The sequence below is a fragment of the Tupaia chinensis genome, unplaced genomic scaffold (assembly GCF_000334495.1).
Source record: "Tupaia chinensis unplaced genomic scaffold, TupChi_1.0 Scaffold000320_2, whole genome shotgun sequence".
NCBI classification, from domain to species: Eukaryota; Metazoa; Chordata; class Mammalia; order Scandentia; family Tupaiidae; genus Tupaia; species Tupaia belangeri.
The window spans coordinates 1823596-1838657 of NW_006159814.1; the positions used below are offsets into that span (position 1 = coordinate 1823596).

The 15062-nt window shown below is 41.2% G+C and overlaps 2 protein-coding genes across 3 annotated transcripts in view; one reads left to right on the top strand and one right to left on the bottom strand.

Annotated features, from left to right (window-relative positions):
• The window catches only part of ESCO1 (establishment of sister chromatid cohesion N-acetyltransferase 1), a 78221-nt gene extending 75970 nt beyond the window's left edge, over positions 1-2251 (top strand). Inside the window, exon 13 of one of the 2 annotated variants that reach the window (XM_006151604.3) lies at positions 294-2251. In XM_006151604.3, the coding sequence (XP_006151666.1) occupies positions 294-301 (8 nt within the window). In that variant the 3' untranslated portion in view covers positions 302-2251. The remainder of the gene's footprint in view (positions 1-293) is intronic. The other variant, XM_006151603.3, reaches the window with a different exon arrangement.
• Positions 2252-2253: 2 nt separating this feature from the next.
• The window catches only part of GREB1L (GREB1 like retinoic acid receptor coactivator), a gene marked incomplete in the record, with an annotated part of 234692 nt that continues 221883 nt past the window's right edge, over positions 2254-15062 (bottom strand). Inside the window, 6 exon segments of the mRNA XM_027773094.1 lie at positions 2254-2440; positions 4414-4552; positions 6191-6391; positions 7173-7314; positions 9637-9864; positions 10802-10967. Coding sequence (XP_027628895.1) covers positions 2277-2440; positions 4414-4552; positions 6191-6391; positions 7173-7314; positions 9637-9864; positions 10802-10967 — 1040 coding nt within the window.

The following is a 15062-nucleotide window of genomic DNA, read 5'->3' on the forward strand; positions in this document are numbered from 1 at the left end:
ATGTGAGTTACTGTGTGGGCCTAGCGAATCCATTCACCCCACACCAGTGTCCTAAGGGATGGCAAAGCTTAAAGCGCAGCACACCAAGGTAAATATTAAATCACGGTGTCCTGTGCTTGTGCAATTTTATCCTTAAAGACCTAATATTCTCTAACAACATATATTGATAAGGTTATTTTAAAAGATCCAAACCTTAATAAGATAGGCTTTGAAAAGAATAGGCAGGTCAATTAAATTTCTCCATTAGTGGGATAATGGTCTTTTGGCTTTATTCTGGCATTTCTCTTCCACAGAGTACTAAGGAGCTCATAATCATTTGAATTTTCAGAGTGCAGCCCCAACTATTAATAATATGGAATACCAGCATCTAAAGTAACTACTTAAAAAACATTGTTAAGACCATGAAGTTGTAAAGCCAGAAGAAACCCTGAGAGGCCATCTGCCCCAGGTAAAATTGTTTTAGAATTATTTCAAGTATTTTATTTGCCCTATATAATAAATGTTCCTGGAATATTGCACAAACAGTGGGTCTCTTGATACAGTCTGCATTAGGTCCTTTCAGCAAAACCGGAACAAGTGAAATACATTCATATCTAAAGTAAACTGCTTTATCAACATACTTCTTTACCAAAAATTCTGCTGTACTAAAATTAAGGAGTATTTTTAAAGCATATGTAAGGCAGGTCCTCTTTGAAGGACAATTTAAAAGGGTAAGAATTTAAAGGGAATTGTTCATTTCAAAATATATTTAAAGCGTTGCAAGTAGCTATATTAAAACCATGAGATCTGCAAATCATTTCAGTCTAATACATTCCATCTTTTCACTAACTGTAAACTTATTATCACAAGAAAATAAAGCTGGTCAATTAACACTACTCGTTCTAAGTAAATGCAGGCTTCCGAGGCCCCTCTCAGTAGTTTCAGGTCACAAACAAGATTGATTCAAGTAAAAATGGCCATTTTAAGGGGAGTAGTAAAATGGTACATATGCGCTTATGAGAAAAACCTCAAAACACTGTTTAATGATAAAAACTGGAATAATTTAAGTATAGACATCTAATATAGTTTGTTCTAGCATATATTCAAAAAATCTGTTTTTGATTAAAATATTTGATGAGAAATCTGTAGAAACTTATGCTTCCTGCTGTGACATTGGACAGACACCTGATTTTAATTCATCAAAAAGACTCTTAATGGAGTCTTCCTTACTCCTCACAGAAGAGCCATTGGTGGGATTTAGTAAAACAATCTCTTTTCCTATGGCTCCATATTCCCATTTCAGCAGTTTCTGTTGTCGTCAGTTAAGGCAGCTCATATTCAGTGTATCTTGTAAAGGAAGCTTTGCTTGAGTCCCTGAACAGTAACCAGCTAGTTCCACCTCACAACAGAATCTCAGCCTGACTTTTAGGTCCAACTGCTTAATTTCCAACCAAATAGGGTGAGTGCAGGTTAACTGTTAAAAGCTGCAGTTAATTGGCTCAAGTACTTAATCAGATTCTTGCACATGATTAATCACTGTTCCATACTTTCATTGATACGGTGTGCTTAAAGACTTGGGAACACTTAAAGAGTGAGAAAAGCGAAGGAATTAAGTTAGAAGAAACTGTGTAAATGCATATAGTGCCTGTTCTGCATTTACTGGTTTGTTCAGTTTAAATAGTAAACTCTTAACTCCTGTGGAAATTTTGCCAAAACTTTCAATACATATAAGATTATAAATCTTAAACTAACACTGCACAGAGAAAGCTACTTCTTTTTTTAAATACAAATATCTTCTACATTCTATCATTTCAGACCCCTGAGTAATACTGTACCAAAGTACAGATCCGAAGAGAAACTGAGGGTTCAGGCCTCAAACGTTAATCTTCAATTAGTTCCACACCAATGGTGTGTCTCATGTAACACATTCAGGCTAGCTAATGCTGAGTCAATTTCCCCCTAACGTAGTATGTAGAAAGAAAATCAATGCAAACTCCATGTTCATTCTCCAAAGTGTATCCTCCTCAAGATCCCATGGGCAGACCATATCTTAAGTAATTGCATAACTGCCTAGGGTGGAGTTTACCTGAATTTAAGGTCCTGTAATTGGAATTGAAGGAGAATGATGTTCCCCCAAAGACCTGGGTCAGATTTGGGGAGTTCTTTGGAGAATAGACAAATATGTTGCACTTTGCTCCACAGTGATTGTACTTTAAAGAAAAAAAAAAATCCCAAATAGTTGTTTCTGTCCCACCCAACCTAATCATCCCTTTACGGTTTTTGGTCTCTTCAAAAGCTCATACATGGCGTCCAGTAAGAAAGAAGAGAGGTTTATCATCACTGCTGTTAGCAGTTTGAAACTCGTCCCGGAGGCGGAACTGCCACTCATCCTCTAGCTCTAAGCGGACAATTGTTTGTCGTAAGGAGCTTCTGTCTTGGCAGATGACACACAAAGTAGCACCTTCAGAAAAAAAGGCAAAAATGGGTCTTAGGCTCAGGGGTTGGAGTTCGAAGAAACTTACCACGTTTTCTAGTTATATTCTGTAAGCTCTCACATCTGAGAACCAATTTATGAGCAAGAAACCTATTAGAATTGTTCACTTTAATTATATTATGTGCTTTTGAAAAAGTTCTACAAATTCAGAAGTTAAAAGTGTAAAGTAAATAATCAAACAACCACACCCCCCTCTTCTGTGGTAACCAGTGTTAAAATCAATGTTATTTTTGTGTTTTTCTCCCAAACAGGGATTCTCAACCTTAGCACCACTGGAGTGGATAATTCTTTTTTTGTGAGAGGCTGTTCTGTGCTTTATAGGAACATCTCTTGGCTTCTCCCCACTATATGCCAGTAGCACCCCATAGTATGACAACAAAAATGTCTCCAGGCATTGATCAGTGTTTCCTGGGAAGCAAATACCCTCTCCCCCAATGAAAGCCAGTGCTCCAGAGGTACTTTGTAGTTACATAAATAAATGCACACTTCCCCCTATTTTCATCGCTGCACATAGTGATCTGAACCTTACTTTCTTAATTGACCTCAACAGTCATCTTGTCAGGGTTATTTGTGATCCTTAATCTGTAGTCTGTACTTAGGCAAATTCAACTTTCCATGGTACATACCTGTTGAAACTTTAGTTTCTTTATCGGAATCATATCTAAGGTTTTATGTCTATGAATGCAATTACACAAATTTGTGGCAGATAGGTCAGCTCTGTAGCACAACAGTAACACACTGCTCAGGAGAATCTGGATCCCACAGGGTGACTATGGTTCAAATCCCCAGCCTGGTCAGCTTGAAACATGATAGGGGATCGCAGTATGACCAGACCCCATGTAGAGGGCCCATTTCTCTCTCACATGCACACACTTGATCATGAATAAAGAAAAAAATTGTAGCGGTTGAGTTCCACTCTAGGCAACATGTCATATTTGGATTATTATAGAAAGTGTGTAGTTACATGCATGTACAGGTAGACTCATTAGCCTGATTTATTTCTAGTAAAACTTTTAGGTGCCAGCAGGTGACATGGTAGTTAAGGTGCTAGACTCCTACATAGCTGACCGCAGTTTGAGTCCCAGACCTAGTAGCTTGCTTTCTCACTTCCTCAACCCTAGTCTCTCTCTGGTCAAAATTTTAAAAACAAAATAAAATAATGAATAAAATTAAAAAGAAAATAATTATTAGGACCAGCAGATGACATAATGGTTATGTTGCTGGACTCCCAAGTAGTTGACTGTGGTTCGAGTGCCGACTGGTGGCTTAAAACTCATGCTGGGCGCATATGTGTGCATACCCAAAATCCCGAGAGGAGAATAGAGGAAAAGGGATTGTGACATGGCCATCCACCTTCGGGGGGTGATTTCTCGCTTTCTGTCTCTCTTCAGAGAGTACATGCATCCTATAGCAAAAATCTCTCTAAATAAAAACAATAATAATAATCTAGTTTATATGAGAAGCATTATTTATTCTTGTACTGCTTCATTCCTTTTAAAAATGAATAGTGGCAGGGTCAGCAGATGGCATGGTGGTTAAAGTTCTGGACACTCTCACATGGCTGACCACAGTTCAAGTCCCAGACCTAGTGGCTTGCTTTCTCACTTTCCTTCTCTCTCTCTTTCTCTCTCTCCTCTCTCTCTCTCTCTGGTCAAATTAAAATGAATGAATAAATAAAATTAAAATAATTCTTTAAAAAATTAATAGTGGCAAAAACTACCTGGATGTTTATCTGCATTTAGTCCCAGGATAACAATGACTTGGTAATTTTTTTTTTTTCACCCCCAATTAAAGAAACCAGTGACCTTGGTTTAAAAGCAAAGTATTTAGAGTATTAGCAAAAATTAGTGATAAGGTACTTTTAACATTTCTTCCTCTTCTGTATTTTGTCCAGTGAGAACCAGTTAGTATTAACAAGCAAGATACTAAGTTTGGTTTACCTTTTAGAAACTTAAATTTCTTAAGAAGATCAGCACCTACAAAAGAGTCACAGAGGTACAAAAGGAGTCCACTGAAAAACACCCCTTCACAGTTGACATTGCTGGAGTGGGGTCTGGAGCTGATGTAACATATGGCCACCTGAAATCATCAAGCAGAAATAGCATGGGCATTTCAAGAGCAAGAGAAGTGTCTGCACTTTAGCTGAATGAGTCAGAACCTCTTTTATTTCAGGGTAAGGTAAGAAAGATGAATTTTTTTCAATCTGACTTAAATGGTTATTTAAGCTTGGCATTTCTTTAATGTACCAAATTTTGACCAGTTTAAAGCTTCTCTTGTTTATGTCTCATAATAATTGCCTATTACGAGGGAAATTAGTAAAAAAATAAAACAAGCCCCTCCACCTAAATCTTTTATAAAATGGAAGAAGTGGGGACTATCAGGTGGCATAGTGGTTAAGGTGCTAGACTCCTACATGGCCAATCTTGGTTTGAGTTTTGGACCTGGGGGCTTAAAGATTGTGCTGGACACATGCATGCATGCCCAAAATCCCAGGAGGAGAAGGAATTGTGGCATGGCCATACCCCCAGGGGGATGACTTCTCACTTTCCTTGTCCTCATTTCTCTCTCTATGGCAAGTGCAAGTGCCAGAGGCAAAACCAAACAAAAACTGGAAGAAATGACTACTTTCTGCAGAAAAGCATACTTAAGATGAGATATTTAGATTATTCTGCTGAGAATAAGAAATATTTAATTAGCTTTTCATTTACCTATACTTAAATTTTCAGTTGGTTAGAATCTTAAAAGAGTACATTAATCAACATTTTTAGTTCTGTATGGCTTCCATGTACAGAAAATAAGTTCACAGAAATCACAGGTGTGCATTAAGGTGGCTGGGGTGAGAATGGTGGAAGGGTTAATAAATGGGCCTGTCTGCATGGATGCAAATACTGTTCCTATATTTAAGAGCCATGAGACACTGAGTAGTTTCCTTCATTTCACTGTACCTCACTTTCGGTAGGGATAAGATGGTACTTGTTTCATAGGGCTATACTGTAAATTAAATAATTAACATAAACATTTTGTAAGTATTCAGCAAATGTTAGTAGTTGCCAGTAGTAATAGTAGTATTGAAATTTATTGTCTTAATACCTAGAGCCTTGGACTCTGGGGTAGGGGATTTAGAGACATTCAGTTAGTCACATGACTTCATAGACAGCATACAAGATGTCATTCCATCCGATGGTTCAAGGTTCCTTCTAATTATAAAAATTCTACTGTTCACTGCCCACCCTACTGTATGCAGCTATCAGTGACTTGGGTGGTACCCAATTTGTTTAGTAATTGTTGAGCTCCTCTTTATATGTCTAAAACGGTGGCTAAGACATTCTGTGCCTTTGAAAGAAGTGACACTTTTACTTGAATTTTCACCACAATTATAATAAAGTCTGAAAAATCTTAGAGGAGCCAGTAACTGCTTTTGCTCAGGACTTTCACAGTTGGCTGTTTAGAGGAGCTGACATCTGAGCTAAGCTTCTTGTAGGAGCTAACATTTAGGCTAAACCACGGGTGTTTCCTGGCTCATTCTGTGGAGATGAAATAGGTCTGGGAGAGGACGGTTATCACCACATCTCGTGTAAGCCTTTGCGTAAGTGAGTACGGCACAGGCTCCCTTCTGTCTTTAAGTCTTTCAACTGCTGAAATGGGCAAGGAATGGATGGATGTGGGTAAGCACAGCTCCACCCCCAGCCCTTCCAGCCCTCCGCCCCCTGCCTTTACCTCTGGTCCAATGTTAAGGTAGCAGTCAATGGCCAACACAGGACTTCTGAAGTTATGGATGGCTTTGGGGAAAAGTTTATACGAGGCATGCTGAAGGAACTTCTCCAGGAGAAACTGCGCAGGGGCTGCCAGGAGCGTGTGTTCACTGTCGGGGGCACAGACATACTGAAGGGGCAAAATGGGTGCTAAGTTCTCTGACACCTGAAACAGAGCCAAGATGATAAAGGAAATACGTCTGTCACTGGATGACAAGGGGCAAGGAAACACTGGATTGCATACTAACAGTCCCCAAATAATAGCAGTAGCACAATGACAGATGCTAGGTTCCAGTGTACATCTGTCATTCTTGGATCTTGAACTTTTTTCCCCTTGAGACTAGTACAGTAGGATTTAATGTGCGTTACATACTGCAAGGGCAGGAAAAAGTGGAAGGTAGGCCTCTTTGAAAGGTACTGCATTAACAAGTACATTGTGAAGTCTCATAGGAAACCTGTACAATGCTGCTGGGTCTATGTGGATTAAATGCTGTCCCATCCCAACCAAAAAGCAGCAGAGGTTTCTAAGTTTCAGTGAGTGACTGACTACTTGCTGCAAATGATTAGTGACCAGTAAATCTCTTAGAAAAGGGTAGGCCCATGGAATGCACTCTTTACAGGTCTAGATTTGTATTACTTTCTTTTAAAAAAAAAAATCTGGCAAAGGAGTAGACAAGCACCTTGATTTTACAGTTCTCTTGGGTATTCCATCACGAATGTAACCATGTAAAATTTGGCATCTCAAAACTAAAAGTTGGATGAAACTGTCAAGGTGTAAACTTGCTTAAACTTCCATTTTGGATCTAGACATGAGACTGCAAATTTGACATTTAGAACTGTCCTTCCTAGTCAGTGGGAAGTGCTTAATGCCAGTATCTGATCAGAAAAATATTAATAAGAAATCTGTGCCTCTTTTCAAAGGTACAGTTCACACTTGCAAAACTTACCATGATCTTTGGCTTAATGATAAAGTCTCTTTGCCCGCCAACCTGAACATGTTTCTTCATGAGACTGAAGTTATTAAAGCGACAGATGAGCAGGCCACTACTGTTTGTTCTCAGGTTAAAGTCAACGTCTTCACAAAAATACCTGAATCATAACCACAATGATAGTTTATTGAACTATCACTTCTTTTTTTTTTTTTTACATTTTTAAAAAAGAATTATTTATTTATTTCCATTTGTTATTGTTATTTTTTTTTTATTTGACGAGAGAGAGAGAGAGAAAGAGAAAGAGAAAGTGAGAAAGTAAGCCGCCAGGTCTGGGACTTGAACCATGGGTGACTATGTGGGAGTCCAGTGCCCTTATCCACCACCCCACCTGCTGGCCCCGAACTATCACTTCTTTTTTTTTTTTTTACATTTTTAAAAAAGAATTATTTATTTATTTCCATTTGTTATTGTTATTTTTTTTTTATTTGACGAGAGAGAGAGAGAGAAAGAGAAAGAGAAAGTGAGAAAGTAAGCCGCCAGGTCTGGGACTTGAACCATGGGTGACTATGTGGGAGTCCAGTGCCCTTATCCACCACACCACCTGCTGGCCCCGAACTATCACTTCTTATTCATGGTAATTACAGAGAAATGAATGGCAGATGCTGGGAAAGAGGGTAAAACAATCAACCTTGCCCTCGGGGAGCTGGCTCTCCTAATACTTGAGGAAACCTTGTTTTGGGCGTTAGTCATTAAAAGGAGAAGAAAGTGAGGTAGTTTTTGTCCCAGGTATGCTACAGGACTTCAGGTATTGGTCAGAAATAGGACTGTATGTTCTTTATACCCTGGCAGAAAAGGAGGTACAGACGTGCTCCCAGTTTTAAAATTCTGGCTATAAACAAGATGAAGCATTTGCCAAATTTAAAACAAGTGAAAGAGAGGCCAGCAGGTAGCGTGGTGGTTAAGGTGCTGGACTCCCACACGGCCAGTTGTAGATCAAGCCCGGACCTGGTGGCTTGCTTTCTCATTTTCCCTCTCTTTCTCTCTGTCTCACTCTCTGGTCAAATGAAAAAAAAAAAAAAAAGTGAATAAAATTTAAAAAACAAAACCAAATGAGAGCAGTGGCTACTGTGATAGCCACAGGTTGGGGTTGACCCTAAGAGGGTACCTGATGTTCTTCCTTTGCCCTTTCTTGATTTTTCAGGAATCTGAATCTAATGTTTTTGGGAAGCAAGGTCAGGGCCAGCCTGCTTATCCCCATCTGCTGTGCTTGCCTAGAGGGTCCAGATCTCTGGGTCATACTAACATTTGGGGAAAGTGATTTCCCTCTGAGTTCTGAGGGTGAATAAGGGTTTATTTAGTCTTAGAGGTTTATGAGTCCACATACTGATTTGTGTTGATTCAAGAGTAGGTTTCTTAGTTCTTGCTGAATGATGAGAGGACTAATGTGTTTTCTAGGAATTTAATATTGTAACATTTATTTTTTGTATTCATGATAGAATATGTGTGCATGCATAAGAGAGAAAAAGAGAAGTGCCTTCAGGAGGTTCAGTCATGCCATGTTCCTTCCTTCAGCCTCTAGCCCGCCAGGATCCTGGGCACATATGCAGGTACCCAGTGTGTTTTCAGACCAACTAGGCTTGGACCCAAAGCATGGCTGGCATGTGACTTTCAACTTCAGTTTGTTATGCCACCTACTGTATCACAGAGGCTGGCCCACACTGTAATTATAAAGAGTCTAGATGGGGGGGGACAGGTGGCATGGTGGTTAAAGCCACTGGACTCCCACATGGCTGACCACGGTTCAAGTCCTGAACCTGGCAGCTTGGTTTCTCATGTTCCCTCTCTTTCTCTGTCTCTCTGATTGAACTGGAAAAATAAATAAATAAATAAAGTTAAAAAAAATCTAGATCAGAAGGGCCAGCAGGTGGCATAGTAGTTAAGGGTACTGGACTTCCGCATGGTTCGAGTCACAGACCTGGTGGCTTGCTTTCTCAATTTCCCTCTCTCTTGTTTTCGCAATGTCCCTCTCTGGTCAAATTAAAAATAAAGTTAAGTGGGACCAGCAGTTAGCGTAATGGCTATGTCGCTGGACTCCCACGTAGTCGACCGCGGTTCGAGTCCCGGACCCGGTGGCTTAAAACTCACGCCAGGCGCATGTGCGTGTGTGCCCAAGATCCCGAGAGGAGAATGGAGGAGAAGGGATTGCGGCGTGGCCATCCCCCCTGGGGGGTGATTTCCTACTTTCTGTCTCTCTGTCTCTCTCTGTCAGTCTGGCGAGCGCACGCGCCCTATAGCAAAAACCTCTCCAAAAAAAAATAAAGTAAAATAATTCTTAAAAAAATTAGTAGGTCAGTTTGAAGGGTGATGAAAAAGGTGTACTTCGGGGCTATGATCCCCTCCTTTCTTGTACATACAATAGAAAGGCTTGAGCTGGGCAGAAATAATCATTAGATGGCAGGATTTCCTTTATCGGACTTACCTGTTGAAGTCATACTGCACATTCTGAGTCAAATCTATGTTGAGGAGAATGAAATCATGCACATGGCACCTAGAAAACGGGGCCTTTAGGCTCTGAGAAGTCAGCTTGCTGCTCCACTTTTGTATGCCCAGGATTGCGTAGTGGATGATTTTTGGTGTGGCCTCAATATGCTGCAGGACACTCTTCAAGGACACATTCTTACTAGAAACTCCTGCTTCCATGGACTGGCTGTGAAATGTAAAGTTAGCTTGTATAAGACGTCAGTGAATACTAAGAAGGTCATTTATGAAGGGCAACACTACTGTACACTAGTCATACTGTAAGGGATGTAAGTTGCTGATTTAGTATGAGCTTGGACTAGAGAAAGAGGTCAAGCCTAGTTAATATATTTTCACAATGAGCTTGAAGCTGCCCTATGGGGGTGGGGCTTATCACTTTAAGGCAGAGGAAAAAACAGCCCATACTTCAAAGCGAGTTAGCAGGGAGTTACCAAAGAGAGGTAGCAGGGGTTAGCAGCATGTAAAGTGTACTTCTGATTTTGGCAATTACGTATAACAAAGGAATATCTGAACATGTCACTGGCTTCAAATCCACAGTGGTAATGAGGGCATACAGTCACAGCGTTTGAGCGGAAAGGGCCCAGAGATCATTAGGCCTAGTGTTTGATAGAGCAGCTATTGAATTTTGGGGCTCTTTATTCTGTATGACTTTTCAGTGTTTAGAATTCCCTCATCCTCATGGATTCCTTGCCCACCACCCCTTACCACTGTGACATCCTCAAATGTTCCAGGAGGAGAACCACTGATTTTAGTTTAGCGAGAATTTTACGAGTGGTGAAGCTAACAGAGAGGCGAATGATTTTTCCTTTCAAAAAGCAGAGATGAGCCTAAAACCAGAACTGATTGAGGTTCCAGAAGTCTTTCTATTTAAATCAATGTTTCAACAGACTTTCATAGCCACCTAACACCATGATGCAGAAATACCCAGGAATGCAAGGCATCCTGAATGTCTAAATAAAGAACTCATAAGTCACCACAAAATATGCTAAGGAGGCTGGTCTCTATCAACTATTCAGCTTTAGAAAGCTGCGTCTCTCACTCGCTTCCACGTGAAACTGCACCTGTATCCTATCATACTCCACTAAAACTGTTCAGGAGTGTCCTACCTGGTCTGCTCCTGAATGCTGTGAATGTTCCATAGGACACATGAGTCATCCATCACGACGATGAATGGCCACACACACTGGCGTTTAACTCCCATCTCCTCCAGGCGGTTCCTCTCCAGTTCCAGGTTGTGATATGACAGCTCCTTGATGAGGAACCTGGCAGCACCTGGAAGGGAGCATAACTCTGGCTTTCCATCTTTCACTCAGGTTTAGCCAAAGCCCCACAGGCAGCTCACATTCTCTCCACGGGCATGCCTGTTCACATGGCAGCTGGGTAGCTGAGAGCCGGCCAGATGTTCAGAACAGGGTTCTCAGAGCCTCTTGGGAAATCTTTACAGTGTAGATTCCTGGTGCCTGTCACCAGAGATTCACTTGAGTAGGTCTGGTGAAGAGCCAAAAGCCAGGTTGTTTTGATGATGCAGATGATACATAAACTACACTGTGAGGAGTACTGCAAGAATCTAGTTTCCCTGATAGGACCACAGGCAGGAAATGCTATTACTGAGGGGTTCCTTACAGCACAACAAGAGACTCGCTCAGTCTTGAAAGCAGCTACCCACAAGTCCTCACTAAGCAGCAGCCAGGGCTGCAGTGAGTGGGGATGCCACTTCCACTAGTGCAGCTCTGTTGTAGATACTTGGAGGAAAGTGTATCTTCTCTTAAGATGATTCTGGAGATTGGCACCCTTTCTCCTGATTTGCTTTTTTTGAAGAGGCAGTAATGGCATAATACCTCTTGGGAAATCTTTACAGTGTAGATTCCTGGTGCCTGTCACCAGAGATTCACTTGAGTAGGTCTGGTGAAGAGCCAAAAGCCAGGTTGTTTTGATGATGCAGATACATAAACTACACTGTGAGGAGTACTGCAAGAATCTAGTTTCCCTGATAGGACCACAGGCAGGAAATGCTATTACTGAGGGGTTCCTTACAGCACAACAAGAGACTCGCTCAGTCTTGAAAGCAGCTACCCACAAGTCCTCACTAAGCAGCAGCCAGGGCTGCAGTGAGTGGGGATGCCACTTCCACTAGTGCAGCTCTGTTGTAGATACTTGGAGGAAAGTGTATCTTCTCTTAAGATGATTCTGGAGATTGGCACCCTTTCTCCTGATTTGCTTTTTTTGAAGAGGCAGTAATGGCATAATAAGAAAACAGACTAGGGACAAGCTGCATGAGTTTGAATCCTGATTCCACCACTTTTTAGCCCTGCGACCCTAAAAAAGTTAACTTCACTGTGCCTTGAATCCCCCACCTGTAAGAAGGCAATGATGTCTATCTCATAGAGATGTTGTTCGGGGCTCAGGACAGTGCCTAGCACATGGTGAGTGCTCAAGGAGTGCTAGCAAATAAGATGAGGATCATCAGGAATTAGCCAGATTTTATGAGTGGGCCACCCTAAAATGAAACAAATTTTATGATAATGAAATGAAGAGGATTAAAAAAAAAGCTAGTAAGTCTATTCAGGAACCCAAAACTAAACAGATCAAGGGTAATACTCGAATTTAGGAAAATCTACTTTTCAAGAGCATGTGTGTAATAGTTTGCACCCTCAACATAATAAGGGTCATACATGAAAAGCCCACAGCTGACGTCATCATAGTCAGTGGTAAAAGACTGAAAGCTTAAGAAAGAGATGCCTGCTTTTACACTTGTATTTAACATACTGCTGCAAGTGTACTAGTCAGATCTGGCATTTAGGCAAGAAGACATAAAAGGCATCCAAATTGGAAAGAAGTAAAATTACCTCTGTTCCTAGATATGCATGTCTTATAAGTAGAAAATCCTAAAAATTCCACAAAAAAGCCTGTTAGAATTAATGAACTCAGCATACAAAATCAACACCAAAAATTAGTTGTGTTTTTGTATGCCATCAATGATCAGTCTAAAAAAAGGAAATGAAAAAAACAATTCCATTCACATAGCATCAGAAGAAAACAACACTTAGGAATAAACCTAGTCAAAAGACTTAAACAGCAGAAAGTACAAGCCATTACTAAAAGAATATGCGAGTAAATGGAAAGACAGTTCATATTCATGGATGTGATCTTAGAAGAACTAATATTGTTAGATGTCAGTCCTATCCAAAGTGATCTATAAATTTAATGCAATTCCTGTTAAAATCACAATGACTATTTGTAGAAATAGAAAAACCCAGGACCAGTAAGTGGGCGGAGGTTAAAACTGGATTCCACATGTATGACTGTGTAGTTTGAGTCCTGGACCCAGTGGTTTGAAAAACATGCCATGCACATGTGTGCCTAAAATCCTGAGAGGAGAATGGAGAATGGATTGTGGTGTGGCCATCCCCCCTTGCAGGGGTTGGGGAGGGGTCTCACTTTCTGTGGCAAACACATCCTCTAGTAAATGCTAAAAGAAAAAGAAAAATCCACCGGTAAATTAATGCAGACTCTCAAGAGACCTGAAATAGCCACAACCATACTGACAAAGAAGAACAAAATTGGAGGTCTTACACTTCCTGATTTCAAAACTTAATACAAAGCTGTAATAATCAAAATGGTGTAGTGGCATAAAGATAAGACATATAGAGTCCAGAAATAAACCCTCTCAAGTTGATCATCTATGAGAGGGTTTATTTTGGGTGGCAAAGCCATTCAAAAGGAAAGTACAGGGACCAGCAGATGGCATAATGGTTACGTTGCTGGACTCAACATGTAGTTAACCAAGTCCCAGACCTAGCAGCTCAAAGCTCACACCAGGCACGTGTGTGTGCATGCCCAAATTCCTGAGAGGAGAATGGAGGAGAAGGGATTACAGTGTGGTCATCTCCCCAGGGTTGATTTCTTGCTTTCTGTCTCTCCGTCTCTGTCTTTCTGGTAAGTGCATATGCTCGATAGCAAAAACCTCTCTTAAAAAAAGGACAGTATAGGCTCTTCTATAAATGGTATTGGGAAAACTGGATATCCACATGTGAAAAAATGAAATTGGAACCTTACCTTAGGCCATATACAGAAATTAATTCAAAAATGGGTCAGAGACGTAAATGCTAGAACTATACAAATTTTAGAAGAAAACATAAGGGAAGGCTTTGTGACATTGAATTTAACAGTGATATTTTGTATATGATACCAGAATCACAGGCAACAAAAACAGACAAACTGGACTTCATCAAAATTAGTATCTTTGGGACCAGTAGGTGGTAGTGGGTAAGGCACTGGACTCCCACGTGGCCAACCATGGTTCAAATCCTAGATCTGGAGGCTTGAAACTCACACTGGGCACATGTGCATGCATGCTAACTCTGAGAGGAGAATGGAGAAGGGATTGTGGCAAGGCCATCCCCCTGGGGGCTGATTTCTCATTTTCTCTCTGTCTCTGTCTCTCCAGTGATTGCACACACCTTATAGCCAAAATATCGGCCATGTGGGAGTGTCCAGCACCCTAACCACCACGCCACCTACTGGTCCCCACCACTCTTGCTAGAGAAGGAGTGAGGGAGGGACCAGCAGTTAGCGTAATGGCTATGTCACTGAACTCCCATGTAGCTAACTGTAGTTTGAGTTCCGGGCCCAGTGGCTTAAACTCACGCCGGGCACGTGTGCGTGCATGCCCAAGATCCCGAGAGGAGAATGGAGGAGAAGGGATTGCGGCGTGGCCACGCCCCTGGGAGGTGACTTCTTGCTTTCTGTCTCTCTCTCTGTCTCTGTCTTTCTGGTGAGCGCACATGCCCTATAGCAAAAACCTCTCAAAAAACAAACAAACAAAAAACCACCAAGAAAGAGTGATGGGGAAAGCACTCCTCACTGGGGCATGGCCACACTAGTCTCTTCTCTGTCTCTCCATCCTGTCAAAATTTTGGGTGCATGCTCAAACGGTATGTTTTTCTTTTTTAAATTAATTAATTAGAAAAAATTTGCTATAGGACGCATGCACACACTTGCCAGAGAAACAGAGAGACAGAAAGCATTACCCTTTGCCAAGGGGGTATGGCCGTGCTGCAGTCCCTCCTCCTCCATTCTCCTCTTGGGATTTTGGGCACACATGCACATGCCGCCAGTGTGAATTTTAAGCTGCTGGGTCCAGAACTCAAAATGTGGTCGACTATGTGGGACTCCATGCTGCAGTCCCTTCTCCTCCATTCTCCTCTTGGGATTTTGGGCATGCATGCACATGCCACCAGTGTGAATTTTAAGCTGCTGGGTCCGGAACTCTTAAGTGTGGTCGACTATGTGGGACTCCAGTGATGTAACTATTATGCCATCTGCTGGTCCCTATTTATTTGTTTTTAATTTGACCAGAGCGACAGA